This window comes from Tasmannia lanceolata, unplaced genomic scaffold (genome assembly GCF_043159265.1).
Source record: "Tasmannia lanceolata isolate RefF3 unplaced genomic scaffold, GAP_Taslan_0.1 ptg000003l, whole genome shotgun sequence".
Taxonomy (NCBI): Eukaryota; Viridiplantae; Streptophyta; class Magnoliopsida; order Canellales; family Winteraceae; genus Tasmannia; species Tasmannia lanceolata.
This window is the reverse complement of record NW_027518680.1, coordinates 26,044,729-26,070,699: the sequence shown is the minus strand read 5'-3', so window position 1 is coordinate 26,070,699 and position 25,971 is coordinate 26,044,729. Positions and strand designations below refer to the sequence as shown.

Sequence of the window (25,971 nt, the reverse complement as noted above, 5' to 3'; positions counted from 1 at the left end):
CTAGAAATTTTTTTATTTTAGAAACTTTATAAAACATCTATCTTTTAGACATAGGAAACCCTAGAGATGATGTTAACGAGGTTTTAACCAACTTTTGAGATGACAATGAGAGGGGATTGAATCTTAGATTTAGTTGATTAAGGATAGAGATTGAAAAAAAAAAAGTTTCTTATTTTAGAAACTTTGTAAGACGTCCATCTTTTAGACATACTAAACCCTAGAGATGTTGTCAAGTAGATTTTAGCCAAGTTTTGAGATGAGGATGAGATGGTATTTAATCTTAGATTTAGTTGACGGAGGATGGAGATTGAAAAAATAGAAAGTTTCATATTTTAAAAACTTTATAAAACATCTGTCTTTTAGACATAGGAAGCCCTAGAGATAATACCAACGAGCTTTTAGCCAAGTTTTGGGATGAGAATGAGAGGGTATTGAATCTTAGATTTAGTTGATGAAGGATGGAGATTGAAAAAGTAGAAAGTTTTTTATTTTAGAAACTTTCAAAATAAAAAACTTTCAAAGACATCCACCTGTCTAGAGATGGTGTCATGGGGCTTTTAGCTAAGTTTTGAAATGAGGATGAGATGGTATTGAATCTTAGATTTAGTTGATAAAGGACGGAGATTGAAAAAATAGAAAGTTTCTCATTTTAGAAACTTTATAAAACATCCATCTTTTAGACATAGGAAACCCTATATATGGTGTCAAGGAACTTTTAGCCGAGTTTTGAGATGAGGATGAGATGATATTGAATCTTATAGTTAATGAAGAATAGAGATTTAAAAATTAGATGGTTTCTTATTTTAGAAACTTTGTAAGACATCTATCTTTTAGCAAAGGAAACGGATGGTGTAAAGGAGCTTTTAGCGATGTTTTGAGATGAGGATGAGATGGTATTGAATCTTAGATTTAGTTGATAAAGGTTAGAGTTTAAAAAAATAGAAACTTAGTTATTGTAAAAAGTTTGAAAAACATTAATCTTTTAGACATATGAGACTCTAGAGACGTTGTCAATGAGCTTTTAGCCATGTTTTGGGATGAGGATGAGAGGGTATTGAATGTAAGATTTAGTTGATTAATGATGGAGGTTGTAAAAATAGGAAGTTTCTTATTTTAGAAACTTTATCAAACATCCATCTTTTAGACATAAGAAGCCCTGGAGATGATATCGACAAGCAATTTAGCCATGTTTTGGGATGAGAATGAGAGGGTATTGAATCTTAGATTTAGTTGATGAAGGATGGAGATTGAAAAAATAAATAAGAATCTTTACAAAATATTAATATTTTAAACTTAGTAAATCGTAAAGATGGTGTCAAAGAGCTTTTAGCCAAGTTTTTAGATGAGGATGAGATGGTATTGAATCTTAGATTTAGTTGATGATGGATAGAGATTGAAAAAAAAGAAAGTTTCTTATTTTAGAGACTTTATAAAATAAACATCTTTTAGACATAAGAAACCCAAGATATGCTGTCAAGGTGCTTTTAGCTAAGTTTTGGGGTGAGGTTGAGATGGTATTGAATCGTAGATTTTGTTGGAGAAGGATTGAGATTGAAAAAAAGAAAGTTTATTATTTTAGAAACTTTATAAAACATCCACCTTTTAGACATAGGAAACCCGTTAGATGGTGTCCATGAACTTTTAGCTAAGTTTTGAGATTATGATTAGATGATATTTAATATTAGATTTAGTTGATTAAGGATGGAGATTGTAAAATAGAAAGTGTCTTATTTTAGAAACTTTATAAAGCATAAATCTCTTAGACATAGGAAACCCCATAGATGGTGTCAAGGAGCTTTTTGCAAAGTTTTGAGATGGGATGAGATGATATTGAATCTTCGATTTAGTTGATGAAGGATGGAGATTGAAAAAATAGAAAGTTTCTTATTTTTGAAACTTTATAAGACATCAATCTTTTTTACATAGGAAACTCAAAAGATGGTGTCGTGAAGCTTTTAGCCAAGTTTTCAGATGTGGATGAGATGGTCTTGAATCTTAGAATTAGTTTATAAAGGATGAAGATTGAAAAACAGAGAAAGTTTCTTATTTTAGAAACTTTTCAAAACATCAATCTTTTAGATGTAGGAGACCCTGGACACGGTGTCAAGGAGCTTTTTGCTATATTTTGGGATGATGATGAGCTGATATTGAATCTTAGATTTAGTAGATTAAGGATGGAGATTGAAAAAATAGAAGGTTTCTTGTTTTAGAAACTTTATAAAACATCCATCTTTTAAACATAGGAAGCTCTAGAGATGATATCAACGAGCATTTAGCCAAGTCTTAGGATGAGAATGAGAGGGTATTGATTCTTAGATTTAGTTGATGAAGGATAGAGATTGAAAAAATAGAAGGTTTCTTATTTTAGAAACTTTACAAAATCTCAATCTTTTAGACTTAATAAACCCTAGAGATGGTGTCAAAGAGCTTTTAGCCATGTTTTGAGATGAGGATGATATGGTATTGAATTTTAGATTTAGTTTACGACGGATGGAGATAAAAAAATATAACGTTTCTTATTTTATAAACTTTTTAAAACATCCATCTTTTAGACATATGAAACCCTAGAGATGATGTCAACGAGCTTTTAGCCAAGTTTTGGGATCAGAATGAGAGGGTATTGAATCTAAGATTTTGTTGATGAAGGATGGAGGTTGAAAAAATAGGAAGTTTCTTATTTTAGAAAATTTGTAAAACATCAATCTTTTAGACTTAGTAAATCATAGAGATGATTTAAAGAAGGTTTTAGCCAAGTTGTGAGACATAGGGAATCCTAGAGATGGAGTGAAGGAGCTTTTAGCCAAGTTTTGAGGTGAGTATGAGATGATATTGAATCTTAAATTTAGTTGATAAAGAATGAAGATTGAAAAAATACAAAGTTTTATATTTTAAAAACTTTGGAAAACATCCATATTTTAGACATAGGTAGCCCTAGAGATGGTATCAAGGAGCTTTTAGCTAAGTTTTGAGATGGGGATGAGATGATATTGAATCTTACGTTTAGTTGATGAAGGTTTAAGATTGAAAAAAATGAAAGTTTCTTATTTTAGAAACTGTATAAGACATCAATCTTTTAGCCATAGGAAACCCTACAGATAGTGTGAAGGAGCATTTAGCCAAGTTTTGGGATGAGGATGAGATGGTATTAAATCTTAGATTTAGTTAATGAATGATGGAGATTGAAAAAATATAAAGTTTCTTATTTTAGAGACTTTATAAAACATCAATCTTTTACACTAAGTAAACCCTAGAGATGGTGTCAAGGAACTTTGCCAAGTTCTGGGATGAGGATGAGATGGATAAAAGCTCCTTGACACGATAAGGTTTCTAATGTCTAAAAGATAGATGTTTTATAAAGTTTATAAAATTTGAAACTTTCTGTTTTTTCAATATCAATCCTTCATTAACTAAATCTAAGATTCAATACCCTCTCATTCTCATCCCAAAACTTAGCTAAAAGCTCGTTGACATCATCTGTAGGGTTTTAAAAACATAAAAGATGGATGTTATATAAAGTTTAAAAAATAAGAAACTTTGTATTTTGTCAATCTCCATCTATCATCAACTAAATCTAAGATTCAATAATATTTCATCGCCATCCCAAAACTTTGCTAAAAGCTCATTGACACCATCTTTAAGGTCTCCTATGTTTAAAAGATGGATGTTTTACAAAGTTTCTACAATCAGAAACATTTTATTTTTTCAATCTCAATCCTTCATCAACTGATTCAATACTATCTCATCCTCATCTCAAAATTTGGCTAAAACCTCATTGACACCATCTGTAAGGTTTCCTGTGTCTAAAAGATGGATGTTGTATAAAGTTTCAAAAATCAGAAACTTTCTATTTTTTCAATCTCCATCTTTGATCAACTAAATCTAAGATTCAATACCATCTAAACCTCATCTCAAAACTCAACTAAAAGCTCCTTGACCCCATATAGATGGTTTCCTATGTCTAAAAGATGGATGTTTTATAAAGTTTCTTTCGATCAGAAACTTTCTGTTTTTCAATCTCCATCTTTCCTCAACTAAATCTAAAATTCAATACCATCTCATCCTCATGTCAAAACTGGGCTGAAAGCTCCTTGACACCATCCCTAAGGTTTCTTAGGTCTAGAAGATAGATATTTTATAAAGTTTTTAAAATAAGAAAATTTTTATTTTTTCTCCATCCTTCATCAACTAAATTTAAGAATCAATATTATCGCTAATTCATCCAAAAATATGGCTAAAAGATGGATGTAGGGTCTCATAGGTCTAAAAGATTGATGCTTCATAAAATTTCTAAAATAAGAAATTTTCTATTTTTTCAATTTTCATCATTTATCAACTAAATCTAAGATTCAATACCCTCTCATTCTCATCTCAAAACTTGGTTAAAAACTCGTTGACATGATCTCTAGGGTTTAGATACCCTAAAAGAGGAATCTAGAAGCTCCTTGACACCATCTCTAAGGTTTACTAAGTCCAAAATATTGATGTTTTATAAAGTTTCTAAAATAAGAAATTTTCTATTTTTTCAATCTCCATTCTTCATTAACTGGATCTAAGATTTAATACCCTCACATTGTCATCTCGAAACTTGGCTAAAAGCTCCTTGACATCATCTCTAGGGTTTCTTATGTCTAAAAGATGAATGTTATGTAACGTTTCTAAAATAAGAAACTTTCTATTTTTTCAATCTCCATCCTTAATCAACTAAATCTAAGATTCAATATCATTTCATCATTATCTCAAAACTTGGCTAAAAGCTCCCTGACACCATCTGTAGGGTTTCCTAAGTCTAAAAGATGTTTGTTTTATAAAGTTTCTAAAATCAGAAACTTTCTGTTTTTTTAATTCTCATCCTCATCCTAAAAATTAGCTAAAAACTCCTTAAACCATCCATAGGATTTCTTATGTCGGAAAGATTAATGTTTTAGAAATTTTCTAAAATCACAAACTTTTTATTTTTCAGTCTCCATACTTCATCAATTAAATCTAAAATTCATTAGCATCGCATCCTCATCTCAAAACTTGGCTAAAAGATCCTTTACACCATCTTTAGGGTTTCATATGTCTAAAAGATAGATGTTTTATAAAGTTTCTAAAAGAATTTTTTAAAATTTTTTCCTCATCTTTCATCAACTAAATTTATGATTCAATACCATTGCTAACTTATCCCAAAATTTGGCTCAAAGCTCCCCAACACCATCTCTAAGGTTTACTAAGTGTAAAAGATTGTTGTTTTCTAAAGTTTCAATAATAAGAAATTTTATATTTCTTCAATCTCCATCCTTCATAAAGTAAATCTAAGATTTAATACCGTCTCATTCTTATCCCAAAACTTGGCTAAAAGCTCGTTGACACCATCTCATCCTAATCTCAAAACTTGGCTAAATGCTCCTTAACACCATCTCTAGGGTTTCCCATGTTTAAAAGATGGATGTTTTACAAAGTTTATAAAATCAGAAACTTTCTGTTTTTTAAATCTCCATCCTTCATCAACTATTTCTAAGATTCAATACCCTCTCATTGTCATCCCAAAACTTGGCAAAAAGCTCGTTGACATCATCTCTAGGGTTTACTAATTTTAAAAGATTGAGGTTTTATAAAGTTTCTAAAATAAGAAACTTTCTACTTTCTCAATCTCCAACAATCACCAACTAAATCTAAGATTCAATATCATCTCATCCTCATCTCAAAACATGGCTAAAAGCTCATTGACACCATCTCTAAGGTTGAGTAAGTCTAAAAGATGAATATTTTAACGTTTCTTAAATAAGAAGCTTTCTATTATTTCAATCTCCATCATTCATCAACTAAATCTAAGATTCAATACCACCGCATCGTCATCTCAAAACATGGCTAAAAGCTCATTGACACCATCTCTACGGTTTCATATGTCTTAAACATAGATGTTTGATAAAGTTTTTAAAATAAGAAACTTTTTATTTTTTCTCAATCCTTCATCAACTAAATCGAAGATTCAATACCATCGCTAACTCATCCCAAAACTTGGCTCAAAGCTCCATGACACCATCTCTAGGTTTACAAAGTCTAAAAGATTTATGTTTTATAAAGTTTCTAAAATATGAAACTTTCTATTTTCTCAATCTCCATCCTTCATCAACTAAATCTATGATCCAATACCCTTTCATTCTCATCCCAAAACTTGGTTAAAAGCTCCTTGACACCATCTCATCCGCATCCCAAAACTTGGTTAAAAGCTCATTAACACCATTTCTAGGGTTTTCTATGTCTAAAAGATGGATTTTTTTATTAAATTTCTGAAATAAGAAACTTTTATTTTTTTTTCAATCTCCATCCTTCATCAACTAAATCTAAGATTCATTACCATCTAAAGCTTATCTCAAAACTTGACTAAAAGTCCCTTCACACCATATTGATGGTTTCCTACGTTTAAAAGATAGATGTTTTATAAAGTTTCTTTTGATCAGAAACTTCCTGTTTTTCAATCTCCATCCTTCCTCAACTAAATCTAAAATTCAATATCATCTCATCCTTATCCCAAAACATGGCTAAAAGCACCTTGACATTATCTCTAAGGATTACTAAGTCTAAAAGGTGAATGTTTCATAAAGTTTTTGAAATAAGAAACTTTCTATTTTTTCAAACTCCATCCTTCATCAACTAAATCTAAAATTCAATATTATCTCATCCTCATCCGAAAACGTGGCTAAAAGCTCATTCACACCGTCTCTAGGGTCTCCTATATCTAAAAGATGGATGTTTTATAAAGCTTCTAAAATTAGAAATTTTTTTTTCAATCATCATCCTTCATCAACGAAATCTAAAATGATATTGAATCTTAGATTTAGTTGATCAAGGATGCAGATTGAAAAAATTTAAAGTTTCTTATTTTAGAAAGTTTAAAAAACCTCCATCTTTTAAACATAGGAAACCCTATAGATGGTGTCAAGGAGCTTTTCGCCCAGTTTTGAGATGATGATGAGATGACATTGAATCGGAGATTTAGTTGATGAATTATGGATATTGAAAAAATAGAAAGTTTTTTACTTTAAAAACAATATAAAACATACAACTTTTAGACATAGGAAACCCTAGAGATGATGTCAACGAGCTTTTAGCCATGTTTTGGGATAAGAATGAGAGGGTATTGAATCTTAGAATTAGTTGATAAAAGATGGAGATTGAAAAAATAAAAAGTTTCTTATTTTAGAAACTTTATAAAACATCCATCTTTTAGACTTACTAAACCCTAGAGCTGATGTCAACGAGCTTTTATCTAAGTTTTGAGATGACGATTAGATAGTATTGAATCTTAGATTTAGTTGATGAAGCCTGGAGATTGAAAAAATAGAAAGTTTCTTATTTTAGAAACTTCATAAAACATACTTCTTTTGGACATAGGAAACCCTAGAGATGGTGTTAAGGAGCTTTTAGCCAAGTTTTGAGAAGAGGATGAGATGGTATTAAATCTTAGATTTAGTTGATAAAGGATGGAGATTGAAAAACTAGATAGTTTCTTATTTTAGAAACTTTATAAAACATCCATCTTTTAGACATAGGAGACCCTAGAGATGGTGTCCAGAAGCTTTTAGCCGAGTTTTGAGATGAGGATGAGATGGTATTGAATCATAGATTTAGTTGATGAAGGACCATCTTTTACGGTATTGAAACCTTAAAGATGGTGTCAAGTAGCTTTTAGCCATGTTTTGAGATGAGAATGAGAAGATGTTGAATCTTAGATTTAGTTGTGAAGGATGTAGATTGAAAAAACATAAATCTTTTTCACTTAGTAAACCCTAGAGATGGTGTCTAAGAGATTTTAGCCAAGTTTTGAGATTTGGATTAGATGGTATTGAATCTTAGATTTTCTTGATGAAGGATGGAGATTGAAAAACTAGATAGTTTCTTATTTTAGAAACTTTATAAAACATCCAATTTTTAGACATAGGAAACCCTTGAGATGGTGTTAAGGAGCTTTTAGCGAAGTTTTAAGAAGAGGATGAGATGATATTGAATCTTACATTTAGCTAATAAAGGATGGAAATAAAAAAAATAGAAAGTTTCTTACTTTAGAAACTTTATAAAACATCCATCTTTTAGACATAGGAAGCGTTAAAGATGGTGTGAAGGAGCTTTTAGCCAAGTTTTGAGATGAGAATGAGATGCTATTGAAACAGAGATTTAGTTGATGAAGGACCATCTTTTATGATATTTAAACCCTAAAGATGATGTCAACGAGCTTTTAGCTAAGTTTTGGGAAGAGAATGAGAGGGTTTTGAATCATAGATTTAGTTAATGAAGGACGGAGATTGAAAAAATAGAAAGTTTTTTATTTTAGAAACTGTATAAAACATCTATCTTTTAGAGATAGTAAACCCTGGAGTTGTTGTGAAGGTGCATTTAGCCAACTTTTGATATGAGAATGAGAGGGTGTTGAATCTTTGATTTAGTCGATGAAGGATGACGATTTAAAAACTAGAAAGTTTCTTATTTTAGAAACTTTTTGAAAGATTAATCTTTTACACTTAATAAACCCTAGAGATGATGTCAACGAGCTTCTAGCAAAGTTTTTGGAGGAGAATAGAGGGTATTGAATTTTAGATTTACTTGATTAAGGATGGAGATTGTAAAAATAGAAAGTTTCTTATTTAGAAACATTTTAAAACATCAATCTTTTAGACATAGGAAACCCTAGAAATGGTGTCAAGGTGCTTTTAGCAAAGTTTTGAGATGAGAATTAGAGGGTACTGAATCTATGATTTAGTTGCTTAAGGATGGAGGTTGAGATGACAATTAATCTTTTATTTAGTTGATGAAAGACCATCTTTTATGTTATTGAAACCCTAGAGATGATGTAAACCAGCATTTTGCTAAGTTTTGGGATGAGAATGAGAGGGTATTGAATCTTAGATTTAGTTGATGAAGGATGAAGATTGAAAAAATAGAATGTTTCTTCTTTTAAAAACTTTATAAAACATCCATCTTTTAGACATAGGAAACCTTAGAGACGATGTCAAGGAGTTTTTGGCCAAGTTATGAGTTGGGAATGAGAGGATATTAAATCTTAGATTTAGTTGCTGAAGGATGGGAATTGAAAAAATAAAAAGTTTCTTATTTTCGAAACTTTATAAAACATCAATCTTTTCCACTTAGTAAACCCTAGAGATGGTGTCAAAGAGCTTTTAGCCAAGTTCTGAGATGAGGATTATGTGGTATTGAATCTTGGATTTAGTTGATGATGGATGGAGATTGAAGAAATAGAAAGTTTCTCATTTTAGAAACTTCATAAAAAATCAATCTTTTAGACATAAGAAACCCTCGATGTTGTGTTAATGAGCTTTTTGCCAATGTTTGAGATGAGGATGAGATGGTATTGAATCTTAGATTTAGGTTATAAAGTTTGAAAATTGAAAAATAGAAAGTTTCTTATTTTAGAAACTTTGTAAAACATCCATCTTTTAGCCATAGGAGACCCTAGAGATGGTGTCAAGGAGCTTTTAGCCAATTTTTGAGATGAGGATGAGATGGTATTGAATCTTAAATTCAGTTGATCAAGGGCCATCTTTTATGGTATTGAAACCCTATAGATGATGTCAACCAACTTTTAGCCAAGTTTGAGATGAGAATGAGAGGGTATTGAATCTAAGATTTAGTTGATAAATGATAGAGATTGAAAAAATAGGAAGTTTCTTATTTTAATACTTTATAAAACATCATTCTTTTAGACATAGGAAACCCTAGAGATGGTGTTAAGGAGCTTTTAGCCATGTTTTGAGATTAGAATGAGATGGTATTGAATCTTAGATTTAGTTGTTGAAGGATTGAGATTGAAAAAATAAAAATTTTCTTCTTTTAGAAACTTTATAAAATATCAATCTTTAATTTTTAGTAAACCCTGGAGATGGGGTCAAAGAGCTTTAAGCTAAGTTTTGAGATGATGACTTGATGATATTGAATCCTAGATTTATTTGATGAAGGATGGAGACTGAAAAAATAGAATTGTTTTTTTTATTTTGGAAACTTTGTAAAACATCCATCTTTTAGAAATAGGAAAACCTCGACAAGGTGTTAAGGGGCTTTTTGCCAAGTGTTGAGCTAAGAACGAGATGGTATTGAATCTTTGATTTGGTTAATGAAGGATGGAGTTTTTAAAAATAGATAGTTTCTAATTTTAGAAACTTTATAAAACATCAATCTTTTACCCTAAGAATAACCTAGAGATGCTGTCTAGGAACTTTTTGCCTTGTTTTGAGATGAGGATTAGATGGTATTGAATCTTAGATTTAGTTGATGAAGCCTAGAGATTAAAAAAACAAAAACTTTCTTATTTTAGAAACTTTATAAAACATACATCTTTTGGACATAGGAAATCCTAGAGATGGTGTTAAGGAGATTTTAGCCAAGTTTTGAGAAGAGGATGAGATGGTATTAAATCTTAGATTTAGTTGATAAATGATGGAGATTGAAAAACTAGATAGTTTCTTATTTTAGAAACTTTATAAAACATCCATTCTTTAGACATAGGAGACCCTAGAGATGGTGTCCAGGAGCTTTTACCCGAGTTTTGAGATGAGGATGAGATGGTATTGAATCATAGATTTAGTTGATGAAGGACCATCTTTTACGGTATTGAAACCCTAGAGATGTCAACGAGCTTTTATCCAAATTTTAAGATTTGGATTAGATGATATTGAATCTTAGATTTAGTTGATGAATGATGGAGATTGAAGAAATATAAAGTTTCTTATTTTAGAAACTTTATAAAACATCCATCTTTTAGACATAGGAAACCCTCGTGGTTGTCTGAAGGAGATTTTAGCCAAATTTTGAGATGGGGTAAGATGGTATTGAATCTTAGCTTTAGTTGATAAAGGATGAAGATTGAAAAATAAAAAGTTTCCTATTTTAGAAACTTTACAAAACATCAATCTCTTAGACATAGGAGAACCTAGAGATGGTGTGAAGGAGCTTTTAGCCAAGTTTTCAGATTAGGATGAGATGGTATTGAATCTTAGATTTAGTTGACGAAAGACCATATTTTATGGTATTGAAACCCTAGAGATGATGTCAACCAGCTTTTTGCCAAGTTTTGGGATGAGAATGAGAGGGTATTGAATCTTAGATTTAGTTGATGAAGGATGGAGATTGAAAAATTTAAAGTTTTTTATTTTGAAAACTTTATAAAACATCCATCTTTTAGACACAGGAAACCCTAGAGATGATGTCATGAAGCTTTTGGGGATGTTTTGAGGTGAGAATGGGAGCGTATTAAATCTTATATTTAGTTGCTGAAGGATGGAGATTGAAAAAATAAAAATTTCTTATTTGAAAAACTTTATAAAACATCAATCTTTTACACTTAGTAAACCCTAGAGATGGTGTCTAAGAGCTTTTAGCCAAGTTTTGAGATTTGGATTAGATGGTATTGAATCTTAGATTTTGTTGATGAAGGATGGAGATTGAAAAAATAGAAAGTTTCTTATTTTAAAAACTTTATAAAACATCAATCTTTAAGACATAGGAAACCCTCGAGATTGTGTAAAGGAGCTTTTAGCCAAATTTTGAGATGGGGATGAGATGGTATTGAATTTTGGCTTTGGTTGAAAAAGGATGAAGATTGAAAAAATAAAAAAGTTTCGTATTTTAGAAACTTTATCAAACATTAATCTTTTAGACATAGGAGACCCTAGAGGTTGTGTGAAGGAGCTTGTAGCTAAGTTTTGAGATTATGATGAGATGGTATTGAATCTTAGATTTAGTTGATGAAAGACCATATTTTATGTTATTGAAACCCTAGAGATGATGTCAACCAGCTTTTTGCCAAGTTTTGGGATGAGAATGAGAGGGTATTGAATCTTAGATTTAGTTGATGAAGGATGGAGATTGAAAAATTAAAAGTTTCTTATTTTAGAAACTTTATAAAATATCTATCTTTTAGACATAGAAAACCCTAGAGATGATGTCATTGAGGTTTTAGCGATGTTTTGAGTTGAGAATGAGAGTGTATTAAATCTTATATTTAGTTGCGGAAAGATGGAGATGGAAAAAATAAAAAATTTCTTATTTTAGAAACTTTATAAAACATTAATCTTTTACACTTACAAAACCCTGGAGATGGTGTCAGAGAGTTGTCTAACCTCGGAAATCTATCTGGTTTGGTCAGTCCCGACGATCGATTGGGTCGGATTAGAAGGATCTGGCGTCTTTGGAACCTCGGATTTATGGGAAGGTCCATTATTCTTCGGGTTCAACAAGTATTTATCGACACGCCCGACCCCTACCAACCTTTCGATTTCATTCTTCAGATTATAACAATCATCGGTTATGTGACCATGGTCGCCGTGAAAATGGCAATATTTGCTAGTATTACGCTTTCGGCCGGCACCTTTCATCTTTGGTGGCCATTGGAGATCCTCCTTTTCTCGAATTTCATAAAGGATATTTGCTACGGATGTATTTAAAGGAGTGTAGTTGTACCTTTCAAACTGTTGCGAGGGAGCTCGGTTACCAGATTGTGACTGTCGATTATCGGATCGAGGAGGTTTAGCCTGACCATTATTCGAATGAGCCTCCTCCTTCCCTTTCTTTGGGGCTTTGGCGAGTTCTAATTCTCTCTCCATGGCGAAAGATTCTTGGTTGTTGATATATTTGTCTGTTAGCGCCATTAGTTCCTGGAGATCTCGGGGAGGGTCGATATTCAAGGCTACCTTGAGATCCCTGTAGTGAACAGCCGATTTCATCGCCGCTCTAACTATCTCATGGTTAGGGTCTTTGATTTGTGATAATTCAGCCCTAAATCGACCTATAAAAGATCGTAAGGTTTCTTCCTTTCCTTGGCGGAGAGTGAGGAGTGTGTCGGCAGGTTTTTTCTGTGGCCGACTATTGGCGAAGTAGGTCACAAACTCCCTACCTAGCTCTCGAAAAGAGGATATGGAGTTAGGTTTAAGGCGACCGTACCAACTATTCGCTCCTCTTTTCAAATATGAAGAGAAGGCACGACACAGAGTTACGTCGTTAGCACCTTTAAATTCCATCGCCCTCTTATAGGATTGAAGATATTCCAATGGATCCGTTGTACCATCATAGAGATCAACTCCTGGTAGGTCAAAATTCGGTATCAGTTGAGCCTGTGCTATGGCATCTACGAACAGTGACTGTATTTCATTCTCCCATTCAGTTAGGAGGTCCGGTTTGTAAGGTTTCTTAATATGGTGTTGCATGTCCCTGACTTGTCGCTGAAGTTCAGCAAGGAGGTCCCAGTTAGGGGCATTGATTCCGTGTCTCAAATTGTGATGCAGGTTGTCTTGCCCTTGGTTCAGATTTCCTGACTTGTCGTTGGAGTTCAGCAAGGAGTCCTGAGTCAGGGGCATTGATTCCGTCTCTCAAATTGTGATGCGGGTTGTCTTGCCCTTGGTTCAGATTTCCTGTGCTACCAGCCCTTTGGGGGACGTTGTTGTTCTGGGTTGGAATAGGCCTAAAAGTCAATTCCGGTGCTCATCGGCCGTTCGCCTCAACGTTTCCATGATTCGGCCTGGGACTAGTAATCAAAGCAGAAGGTCGGTGATTTACTAGCCTTCGACTGCGAGGGTTTTTGACCTCAGGTGATTCGTCTTGTTCTTCCTCTAAAGGAGGATTTCTCACATCCGTGATTAGTGGAGGAACATTGACGTTTTGAACTATCGGTGGGGGGGGGTGGTAGACGTCTCAATATTTCCTGAAGGGCGACCGAAACGTTCCCCACTTGCGATGCAAGTTGGTTGAACATGGTCATAGTGACCGGAGTAGTGTCGTCGTTATTAGGCGTTTCCCCCAGAACTTGATTCTCGGGGATTGTAGCCTGTGCTTGACTCCTGGTCATTACTCCTTCGCCCTGTTGGTTACTTGCGACAGATTTTAAAGTTTTTGACCTCGAATTCGTCATGGTGGTCCCACGGATGGCGCCAATCTGATGATGCCGAATTCTGCTCTACACGATCTAGTAGTAATAGAGTCATTCCTGTAAGCAACTTGTACTCACAGAAAGATGTTAGTAGTACCAGAATTATGAAACTTCAATATTTAAGATAGAAATCGGAATCACAGGTGAATTGAAGGGAAAGAGATGAAGTTCAGAAGCATTACCAACGAAGAAGAGGTGGGAGATGATTTGACTGAACTTGGTCATCCTAAGCTGCCTACGTACCCCTTTTTTGAGAATCAAGTCTAACGTAGTTCCATTATGAATATGAGGATCCCTTTTATAGAGAATAGAGTCCATGATGATTAGAATCTTACTGTTTTAGGAGTCTTTCCTAATTGGTCGACTTCCCCAGGAGATAAGTTTATATCTATTTTCAATAGATATCATGTTTCCCTATACAAGTAAGTTAAATAATGGGTCTCCTTTTCTTGGAAAGTTACCGCCTTAGGGCGTGTTACCTCTTTGAGAGGCGGTTTTTCAAATATAGTCGTTGCTATTTATAAGGAGAGGCTAAAATCGTGTTATCCTTCCTATAGGTCGGTTCCTAATCACTCGGAGGTGCCACGTGTCTTTCATCCACGGTTAATTTCGATTTTACCCCCAACACCATCTATCCTAGTACTCAAATCGTTGGAGAAACATCCCAAAGTGTCAAAACTAGATCACATCATAGGAACGTTTGTACTACCTTAGCATTCATATCCCTAATAGGACCAAAATCCATAGATGAGAATGAAAAATATGAATTTTAGATGATAGCCATGCAAGAGGAACTAAGTCAAATTGAAAGAAACAAAGTTTGGAAGCTAGTCCATAGACCTAGAGGCGACCCCGTCAATGGAACAAGGTAGGTGTATATAAACAAATTCGATGAACATGGGGATATCAAAAGAAACAAGGAAAGAATTTTAACCAAAGGTTTCTACCAAGAAGAAGGTATAAATTGTTAGAGATTTTAGATATTGAGAAAATCAAGTGAGTTTTCACAAGTTTTATTTAAATTATAAAAACAATTTTAAGACAGGGCCGGTCGACCGGGGTATCCCGGGCGACCGCGGATAGATTACTGGAAACTTAATTAATTTCCAGGGAGGTGTCGGAGGTCTACAGCGGATGGCCCAGTCGACCGCGGTTCTTTGGATCATGAAAAATAAAATGAACAGGAGCATGCCGGTGGTCGACTGCGGTAGCCCGGTCGACCGCGACTGTTTGAAAAACTATCCGTTGGGAAGAAATGTACATGGCTTTTCACTTCCGTTTTTCAACCTTCTTTCATGTCTTTTCTTTCCCCAACAGTCATGGATATTTTTCAAACACAAAGGACACTTTGTAAGTGATCCAATACATTTAAATCGTAAAGAATTGCAATCGAATGATCATTATTCAAACTAATCCAAGAGATGTCTTGTAGGGATGTTTTCCTTAGTGAATAGACATCTTATGCTCTATAAAAAGAGCAGAAATATGTCTTTTTCAAGAACTGAATTGCTATACTTTCCTCTCTCTCTAGTAATCTTCTACTCTCTTGTTTTATCAATTTGCTGTGTTCATTAAACAGTGCATTATAATCTGTTTTCTGCAGAAATAGTTTTGTATTTTTTTCAAAGGCTTGAAGTTCTTAAAAGGGCATTTTGGGTTTGATTCCACTTTTGCAAAGTGTTATCAAACAGTTGTAGGACATTCCTACAAGCCTTCATTATATCTTGGAGGCAATTCGCAGATCCCCTTTGCACACAACTGGTAGGGGCAAAATTTGTCTTAAGGAAATCGATTACGCGACTTGAAGCAACTCTACTAATTTCTATATTTTTGGAAATCCCACCAACAATCTTAAGACAAATATTTTTCTTCTGTTGTTTCTGAGTGCTTCAATGGCATTGTTTTCTATTTGTCAAATGACCCAAGACTTCGTCAAACTTGAGCGCTTTGACAAAGGGAACTTCAAGCGGTGGCTGAAGAAGTTGCACTTCTTTCTCACTTCACTCAAGGTGGTTCATGTTCTCAAGACTCCAAGGCCTGTGGTGGTTGAAAATGAGACTCTAGCGCAGGCTCGTGAAAGGCTGAAATGGGAGCAAGACGACTACATTTGCAAGGGGTACATTCTCAACGCTATGTCGGATTCACTTTTCGACATATACCAAAGCATGGGATCAGCAAGTGAGATTTGGACTGCACTTGAAGCAAAGTACATGGCGGAAGATGCAAGTAGCAAGAAGTTTACTGTAAGTCGGTTCTTGAATTTCCATATGGTAGATGATAGGCCTATAATTGATCAGTTGCATAAGATTCAACATATAGTAACTCAAATACATTTACAAGGTATTCTTCTTTATGATTCTTTCATTGTTCCTTCGATAATTGACAAACTTCCACCAACTTGTAAAGACTTTAGAAAAAGTCTCAAGCACAAGAAAGAGGAAATGTCTCTTGAGGATTTGGGTCAATGCCTCAGGATTGAGGAAGAGTCAAGGATAAGAGATAACAAAGAAGAGCATGAACCTCTATCCTCTAAAATCCATTTAGTGGAAAATGTCAAAGAATCGAACCAACAAGGGAAGGCAATCGGAAGAGAAGCAAGAATCCTGAAAAGAAGTTCAATAAGAACAAGAAAAGGAAAGGGGCTTGTTTCAATTGTGGCAAACCAGGCCATTACTTGAGTCAGTGTCGACTTCTTAAGGATAAGAAGTCAGGTGCACCAATGGACATAGAAAAGTTTGTGGCCATGATTTCAGAGGCAAATATCCTTGAAGATGGCAATGATTGGTGGATTGACTCGGGCGCAACGAGGCATGTCTGCAAAGACAAGAATCTGTTTGCAAAGACAAGAATCTGTTTTCATCCTATGAATTGGTTGAAGATGGAAGTGTGCTCTACATGGGCAATTCATCTACAGCAGAAGTCAAAGGAAGAGGAAAGGTGGAATTAGAATTCACATCTGGAAAATGTCTCACTCTAACCAATGTCTATCATGTACCAGAAGTTAGAAAGAATTTAGTGTCTGGAAGCATTCTTAACAAGAATGGTTTCAAACTTGTATTTGAATCTGACAAATTTATTCTTTCTAAAGGGGGTACTTTTGTTGGTAAGGGACACATGTATGAGGGAATGTTCAAAATGAATATCAATAAAGTGAATGTGTTTGCTTATGTTGTTGATTCTTCTTTATCTTTATGGCATAGTTGCTTAGGACATGTTAATACTAGGAAAATGAATGATATGGTTAAACTAGAATTAATTCCTAAGTATCAACATAACTTGGTAGACAAATGGATGATATGCATGCAAACTAAGATCGTTACAAAGTCATTTCCTAAAGTTTATAAAAATAATAACTTGTTAGATCTTGTTCATAGTGATGTATGTGATATACATAGTGTCCCCACTAGCGGAGGCAAAAAGTACTTTATCACTTTTATTGATGGTATTCAAAGTACTGTTATGTATATCTCCTTAGTCACAAAAATTAAGTTTTAGAAAATTTTAAAGTGTATAAAACTGAAGTAGAAAACCAATGTGGATCAAAGATTAAATGCTTAAGATCCGATAGGGGTGGTGAATATTACTTTCCTGATTTTTGTGAATCGGAAGGCATTATTCATGAAACTACTACCCCTTATATTCCACAACAAATTGGAGTGGCTGAAAGAAAGAATAGGACTTTAACACAAATGGTAAATGCAATGCTCGTAAACTTTGGTCTAAACAAAAGTTTTTGGGGAGAAGCTTTGCTTACGGCTTGTCACATCTTCAATTGAGTTCCAAGTAAGAAATCTAATAATAACACCTTATGAGTTTTGGAAGAAAAGAAAAGCAAACTTAAATTACCTTAAAAGTCCCTAAGCCTAAGTTAAGAAAGTTAGGCGAGAAGGGTATTGAATGTATCTTTTTAGGATATGCCATTCATAGTAAGGCCTATAGGTTTCTAGTGATAGAACCCAATGACTATCTTGATGTAAACACTATAGTTGAGTCAAGAGATGCTATTTTCTATGAAAATAGATTTACTTCTATTCCAAAGGAAGTCGAGTCTAGTACTTCCATTGAACCCCCTCTAGAACTTCAAAGAGAAGTAAGTGAAACTAGTGAAATAAGAAGTAAAAGAGATCGAAAAGAAAAGAGTTTTGGTCTTGACTTTGTTACCTTTCTAGTAGAAGGAACAAGTGAAAAACTCAAAACTTCGATCATGTTAGACCTAAATATAAAAAGTGATCCTAAAACCTATGAAGAAGCCATAAAATCACAAGATGTTACTTTTTGGAAGGAAGCAATTAATGACGAAATGGATTCAATCAAGAGAAATAAGACTTGGATTTTAGTTGACCTACCTCATGGGTCAAAACCAATAGGTTGTAAATAGATCTTCAAAAAGAAGATGAGAGTAGATGGATCAATAGAAGAGTTTAAGGCAAGACTAGTTGCCAAAGGGTTTACACAAAAACCTGGTATTGATTATTTTGACCCTTATGCACCAGTGGCTAGAATTACTACCATTAGAGTCTTGATAACTCTTGCTTCCATATACAAACTTCATATTCACTAAATGAATGTTAAAACTGCATTCTTCAACTGTGAATTGGATGAAGAAGTATACATGGAACAACCAGAAGGTTTCATATTGTTAGGACAAGAGCATAAGGTTTGTAAACTGATCAAATCTTTGTATGGGCTTGTTCTAATTCCCAAAGAAGAGAGATCCTTACCGTTGATTGCGATCCTTGTCTCTAGGGTTGGTGATTCGAGATATACACTTTGTCCAACCCTTTTATACGCTCAAAAAGATCCAAAGAATACTCCAATAATCCTTGATTATATGATGCCTTGGAGAAGAAGAAGAAGTTCAAGAACCCCTTTTCTGAAGAACACTTGAGAGAGAGATGAACACACTTGAAGAGAGGAATGAATTCAAAGGAGGAAGAGAGAGAGGGATGAATTTTCTAGAGCCAGTCCAAAGGTTGTGCTTGCTTTGTTTTTATAGAAAAAGTTAGGGTTAGATTGGATTTGAAAGTTTCCAATGTGAGGACTCATCCCTTTAGTTAGTTTCTAATTCTCACATATGGCTTGCTTTTTCCTTACCTTTTAAATTGTATTTACTTCTAATATTGATTTCTTGCAAGCCAAGCAATGTAAGTTACACAATGGAGATCCTTCAAGATCAATCTAGAAGCCTTCTCACATAAGAAACTAGCTTTTATGAATGATTTTTGTCCAAGAAGGGTTGTCCGACGTTTGAGCACCTTTTGGACCTATTTAGAGGCCGATTCAGGACAAGTCATAAACAAGTAAGTTGTAGATCTTTTCGAGATGTTCGAAACAAGTATAATGAAAAATTTGTATGATAAAAGAGTAAAAAGTTATGATAGTTTTAGTAACCTGACCATACAAGCCCTTTCTAATTATAACTCTTCCTTTCTTTATTATTTTTCTAAAACAAATATGATGTCACCAACCACCTCATCTCATGTTGGACGTTCTTGCATGTGGCCTCCTCATGTGGGGCGCCCACTTATGTGGGTGACCCATATGGGTGGGTCCACATGGACCCCACCTTGTGGACTTTAGCCCAATAGGCCTTATGACATGTATTTTGGGTTTTTTTCAATGAAAATTCAATAAAATCCTTTAAATTCAAGTTTTTTATTAATGAACCCAACCCATATGATATTTATAGTGCACCCCAAACACGTGATTGAACCATCTTTTTTTTAGAAAAATAACTTTTTGGACCAAAATGCCACTATTTGACCATTACACATCCAAATGCGACCAAAATACCCTCAAATTGGTTCACCCCTAAAGGAAAAAATAAAAAAATAGGAAGTCTTTGTGGTCAAACTTCAGAAATAGAAACTTTTAAAGTAGGGTCCTTTCGGTGAGCAATATCAAACAGGATCATTTGGTATCCCCTGAAAATACCCAAAATGCTCTCAACACTCATAATTTCCAAATTAAGCGAAACCCTTGAGAAATTCTAAATTTAGCAGGTTTTCCAAAATTCAGGAAATCATTCATAATCTCTCAGACACCTTTCGGGATCAAAAGAATTACACAGGAACAATCCAAATTACCCCGAGGTGCAAGAATTTGGTGAGACTAAGGAAAACCCTGAGAAATTCCAAAAATAGTAGATTTTTAAAAATTTATGAACGGACTCAAGATTTCTTAGACACAACTTAGGGACCAAATATGACATGTTGGAAATGTCTAAAATACCCCCGAAGTGCTAGACTAAGAGAAAACCTTGAGAGATCTAAATTTAGCAGGTTTCCCAAATCTTACGAAATTACACCTAATTCATCAGCCGTACCCTCAAGATGGTTTTGAATATATGAGAAATGATTGAAATATCTATAAGATGATGAAAATGTGGAAGACCCATGAGTTTCTAAAAAATAACAGCTTTTTCAAAATTTGTAAAATCACTCAAGATTTCTCAAATATAACTCGGGTCTCAGACGAGATACATCGGGAATGACCAAAATGCCCCTGTAGTGTAAAAATGGGCAAAAATGAGGGAAACCCCGAAAATTCTAAAAATAGCAGGTTTTTTCACTTGCTTGAAAACTTGAATTTTCATCTTCTAGATACGATTGGAACACCCTAAAAACCTTTGGGATCGTGAATCAACTTCAGAATTCCTTCAACAAGGCGAAATCTATCCTAAAATGCACAGATGCCTAATCCTAGGTGGAATACGGACTCGAAACTTGACAAACTACCGAATCTTTTGCTTTTTTAAAGTGTAGCAAAATGGGGGTGTCTACACCATATAAAACAGTCAGTGGTCGGAATAGGTTTGTCTCCAAAAGAGAAGACAAACTGACTTGAGCATGACTCATGAATTGTGACCCTAATGATGGTCAGAAAAGGGGGTCTATCTTCCCAGGGGAAGATAAAGACTAATTGAGCAGAGCTTTGCCGCTGCCTTGAACATAATGAATAGTTTGGATGAGTCTAACCTTTCGGGAAGACTGACATGGTTTGAGTAGAGATCGGGTACTGGCATAACAATGATCATGACAAGACTATCTTCATACAAGAAGATGGATTTATTTGGGCAGAGCTCTGCCGCTTTTGACCATAACAGACGTCAGGGAAGGTCTATCTCTGTGTGAGAAGATAGATTCAAAGAGGATTTGACCGGGATGGCCGGGCAAGTCTATAGATAGACTTATCCGAGTAGAGCTTCACCGTCTTGACCATAATGATGGTTAGGACGGATCATGAGTCTTAAACAGTAGAGCCTGATGAGGCTGAGACCAAGATGGTCTGGATAAGTCTATCTTCACATGAGAAGACAGATTTATTTGGCCAGAGCTTTGCTGCTTTGACCATAATGATTGTCAGGATGGAAGATGAATGAGGGAGTAAGATTTCAAAGAGAAATAATAACCTTTATTTCTTAAAGATGGGGCCAGAATGAGGGTCTTTTGGTTAAGCGTGCTAACCGCGAGACGAACATCCCTCTAGGGTACAATAGTTGCTTATCCAAAGAAGGTGATGGTATGGGTTTGCAACTATGACTCTGGATAAAATAAAAGGGTTAGGATAACCTCTAGTTTTGGGTAAAAATGAGCAGCGACCGGCTCGCATCGAGCTAGGGTAATGACATCCACAGGAAGAATTGAGGCAACCCGGGAACACCTTTCTAGGCTCGACATGCCCTAAGTGGGCCAGAGGTTTAGTGTATTCCTATTTTGGGGAATATGCGCACATCTCTCGAGTGTATCTGGTTTTGGCTTTGCCTAACTCTAAGCTCAGCATGCCCTATGTGAGCATGGTATACATCTATGTGAGAGTGCCGTGCTTATGCATTGTGATGAAGGCTTGAAGGTCCCTCTCGCCGAAGTGACCAAACAACCCTTGCCAGGTGGTCACCAGGGCGGCAGGAAGTTCAATACATCATCGTTTTAACGCCACCACAATGGTGACGTGCAAAGAGGTGGTGCTTCCACATCAAATGGAGGCGTGACAAATAGCAATCGGGGTATTGACATCCTAAACACCACCGATCCATTCCAAGTGCTAGTTACTCCTGAGGGTAAAGGTATCCAAAATATGGCGTGTGCAGTGTTTCCAAAAAATAAAATGGGTAAGCCTAGGTGCCTCCTGGGGCATTTTCTCGCAATTTGGTGGCAATTTAGAGCATTGGCTCAAGCAATCCCTGCAGAACAAGCGTATGGTACTGAAAAGTAAATCTAACACTTGTTTTATTTCGCTCGTAAGAAGCATCCACAACTTGCAAAGTGTTCACAACTTGCGAGCTCCCCTGAAAACTACTTCTGGTTAAGGATAACCCTAATAATGGCGGAAAAAGCCAAGCTAATTGATTGAATTTTTTGAAAATGACACGTCAAGTCAATATAGAGCTACAGCCTTTTAATTTTCAATAAACAAGTATGCTGAAAGAATACTCTTATCCCCAGCAGAGTCCCCATTATGTGGGAGCCGATTTTTTCCCACGCGCATGAGGCGGCAGGGGATCACCACACTGGGGTTCTCTAGGACTGTTAGTTGATCTGTGTTTCTTGCGAACTAGGGACCGTGATCCGGACTTCGCAAGAAAGAGAAACTCAGAGTCTCCACCTAGGTTAGGGCCTAGAACCCGTGCCTATTCTTCCGATGAAAAGGGGAGTGTTACCCGAGTTTCATTGGGAGACAAGTAACCAAAGGGGTTCTTATGCTCTGGGCCTAGAACCTTTTAATTTTGCTCTATTTGTTAAGGCATGGTCCTTACAGATATCTGGGTAAGGGTTATGGTTACAGTCGGGGAAGGTGTTAGGCACCTCTCTTGCTCGGATCAATTCGGTCTCTTGACTTGATTTGGCATTTTTGAAGAATTTTAAGCAAGATAACTTATCATTTTATCCTTTATTTGAATTAAGCTTAATTCTAGGATGTAATTAAAATGAATTTACAAAAAGACCGAAAATAAGCGGTAGTTATCTTGATTGAGATCGTATGCTGTTGTATGAGTCCCGAAAAACCTCACAGCTGACCACAATCAGGTTAACTTAAATCAAACAGAAAAGACTATACACAAATTAAAAGAAAGGTAAAGGAGTTTATATTACAGGATCTGAGGGCAATGTGAGTCAGAGATCCTATAACGTCACCGCCTCGTACCTTTCTTTGTAATGGAAATTTCGTCAGCTGGAAAGTAAATGTAATTTTACCAGAGTCTGTACAGAAGTCGGCGGCGTAACGACGCTGTTTGGATGAGAGAGCTTCGAAGTTGTTGAGATTTCTGCGGTGTAACGAGGGTGATTAGACGACGAGACTTCGGTTTTGCCGAGATTTTGGCAGAACAATGACGCTATTTAGATAATAGGGCCTTACGTTCTCCGAAATTCGGCAGCGCAACGACGCTGTGTTGATGAATGGATTTTAGATTTTTTGAGATTTCGGCAGAACAACGACGCTATTTAGATAATAGGGCCTCGCATTCTCCGAAATTGGCTAGCGTAATGGTGCTGTGTTGACAAAGGGGCTTCGGGTTTGCCGAAATTCTGCAGAACAACAGTGCTATTTGAAGGATGTCGCTCCGAAGCTACCTAGAATTTCTCTACTTTCACTCTTCCAAAAGCAAAGGAACTAGGGTTTTTTGGGGAATCAGAAGGGGATTTGAACTCAAATCTCAGGGGGAAAACCAGAGAGGGTTTTTAGACAAAACAAAAGAGGGAAAAGGAGAGAGTAAAATCTGATTTACTCTTACCCCCTATTTATAGTGTTGGGGGGGGGGGTAAACTTTGGTAATTTCAACCCAATTTCGCAGGGGTCGAAATCAAATTTCGCCCCCTACAAAATTGAATGTCATCCAGATGATGTCATCTGGATGATGTCATCTGGATGGCATCATATTTTGGGTGGCGCGAGCTTTCGTTCCTTGTGTTGTATCAAAAAATGTGATTTTTTGTCTCTTATCAAGGGATTTTGGTGGTCAGTAACTTCTCTGATTGGATTCCGAATTACACGCGGTTAGATCCATTGGATTCCTCGTTCTGGGGAGTTTGCCATGAATCTAATGTCGCTTTCTTTTGAGAAATGAAGTGTTTTTGGGTAAAGACGGATATCTTTGACTCAATGTTAACTTCCCAATTGAAATGCCGTGAAAAAGGGGCTTTTCGGGTGATGCCGTAAAAGGCGGGTGCTATGTAAAAGCACGTTTTCTGGTTGCATCTCTGGGATAAAATAGTTTTCAAAAAGTGTTTTCTTCTGCAAATAGCCTAAAAAGAGATTGAGAGAAACCGATTTGGTGCTCTAGAACTCGTCATAAGGTTCTTCCTCGCGACACCTATCATGAGAACCACCTTGACAAAATTGGGTGTCTACAAATATAAGCATAGATTAAGGGGGAGCATATCTTGTTTTTATCAAACCCCAAAGGGAAGCTCATAACCATAATCAATTTACATTTGTCACCATAAAAAGGGGGAGAATGTTAGCCTAAGGATTTAACCCTACCTATGTTTTGATGATCCTCTAACCCAAATTGATTAAGTGTACTAATGTACCTTGTGTCACACCCCGAACCAAATCACACCATACCACGTGACTGCGCCGCATACCTGTAACCTATATCACAAATATGCAAGGCATAGTAATACAAGAAGATCCACAAGCAGAAATAATCTACTTTATTTCACTAATTTCTGGTCCATCAACAAATTAACCAAAATCCTACATAAGAATAACAACGTAGTCCTTACAACCCATCCCAAATGAAATAAACCATTAATTACAAGTTCTAAGAAATACTCACGCAAACAGATAAAGTAATAAATAGAGCAAGTCCAAGGGTTCAAGCGATCCTGCAACACTCGACTCCAAGCCACCAAGCCACGACTCGATCCAACTTTCGAGATCTGTAAAATGTTGTCAACAGTCAGCTAACAGCCTCGTACGTTTATATGAGGATCCATGACGGATCTGGGAATGCCATGAGAATAACGAAGGTCATAAAGATACGATAATCAACAAGAGTAATGTTAGAATAACCATAATGTAAACATCCAATACCCACAAAACCTTTGCTCCCTCGAACCGTGCAAAGAAAACACCTCACAATAGCCATATTAGTCCACCTAGGTACCCAATCCACCAATTTGAATTCCATCATATTAAATACGTAGGTTCTGTTGGAAGGATTTTCACCTGCAGGCGAGATCGCTACGTGCAATGGACCTAGAAATCACGTAGAATAAAATTTTCTTCGATTTCGCCCGTTAACCCAGGATCCTAGAGAACTAGATGATCATATGGTGATTAAAATAAACATTCAAAGATCAGTACTTTACCTTTAGGATTCGAAGTTACAAATTCTTCTGCTTGATCTACTCCTCGCATATCAGCGCACGTTCTCAACGCCACAAATCCGCAAGTTGAATTGATGGATTCTGATTCTTTTGCACAATTGGAGATGTAATAACTTTTATTCCAGGAAGTAACTGATACTACTCAGTCCTTTAGGTTGAGAGAAACAATTTCTCTTTTGAAGCCTTTTCCTAATTCTATCAAATAAAACTAGTTTTCCTAGAGAGAGTGTGTAGAGAGAGAAATTAGTGAGAGACTAGAAGAGAGAGAGTGCAATTACAAATTCTCAAAAGGGGAGAGAAAATTCAATGTTTTAGAGTTAGGAGACATCTAAAAATGTTCAAGAGGGTGTCTATATATGGATGAGAGTGGTTGTAGTTGGTTTGGATTTGTTTCCCTACAAAATTTCTTTTAAATCCTATCCTATTTTGAGTTTCACATGAAGTAGGATCAAAAGGACCAATAAAATGCTCTTGCCATGAGAGTGGTTCCCATCTCCTAACTTTTAGGAGATATTTTCTCCTATTTAATCTCTCAAACGGATGATCCTCTAATTTGTACAAAACAAATCCTTACTTTTTAGGCTACAATATCTCAATCCCCACAAAGTAGGAATTCAAAATTCATCTTATGCCAAACTAAGGGGTAAATAAATTAATTTGAATTCCCCAAAGGGGAATCCAAAACCAATTGGGAGTGAGGGTGGTCGTCCAAGCAAGGGGGAA

The 25,971-nt window shown here is 35.5% G+C and overlaps 1 protein-coding gene across 1 annotated transcript; it reads right to left on the bottom strand.

Annotated features, from left to right (window-relative positions):
• Positions 1–12,122: 12,122 nt before the first annotated feature.
• On the bottom strand, positions 12,123–13,346 carry LOC143868816 (uncharacterized). Its single transcript, XM_077376220.1, has one exon. The coding sequence runs from the start codon at positions 13,344–13,346 to the stop codon at positions 12,123–12,125; it is 1,224 nt and encodes a 407-aa protein (XP_077232335.1).
• Positions 13,347–25,971: the final 12,625 nt, after the last annotated feature.

Coding starts and splice junctions, on each gene's coding strand:
- LOC143868816 (XM_077376220.1), bottom strand. CDS start 13,346: ATGCCCCTGACTCAGGACTCCTTGCTGAACTCCAACGACAAGTCAGGA.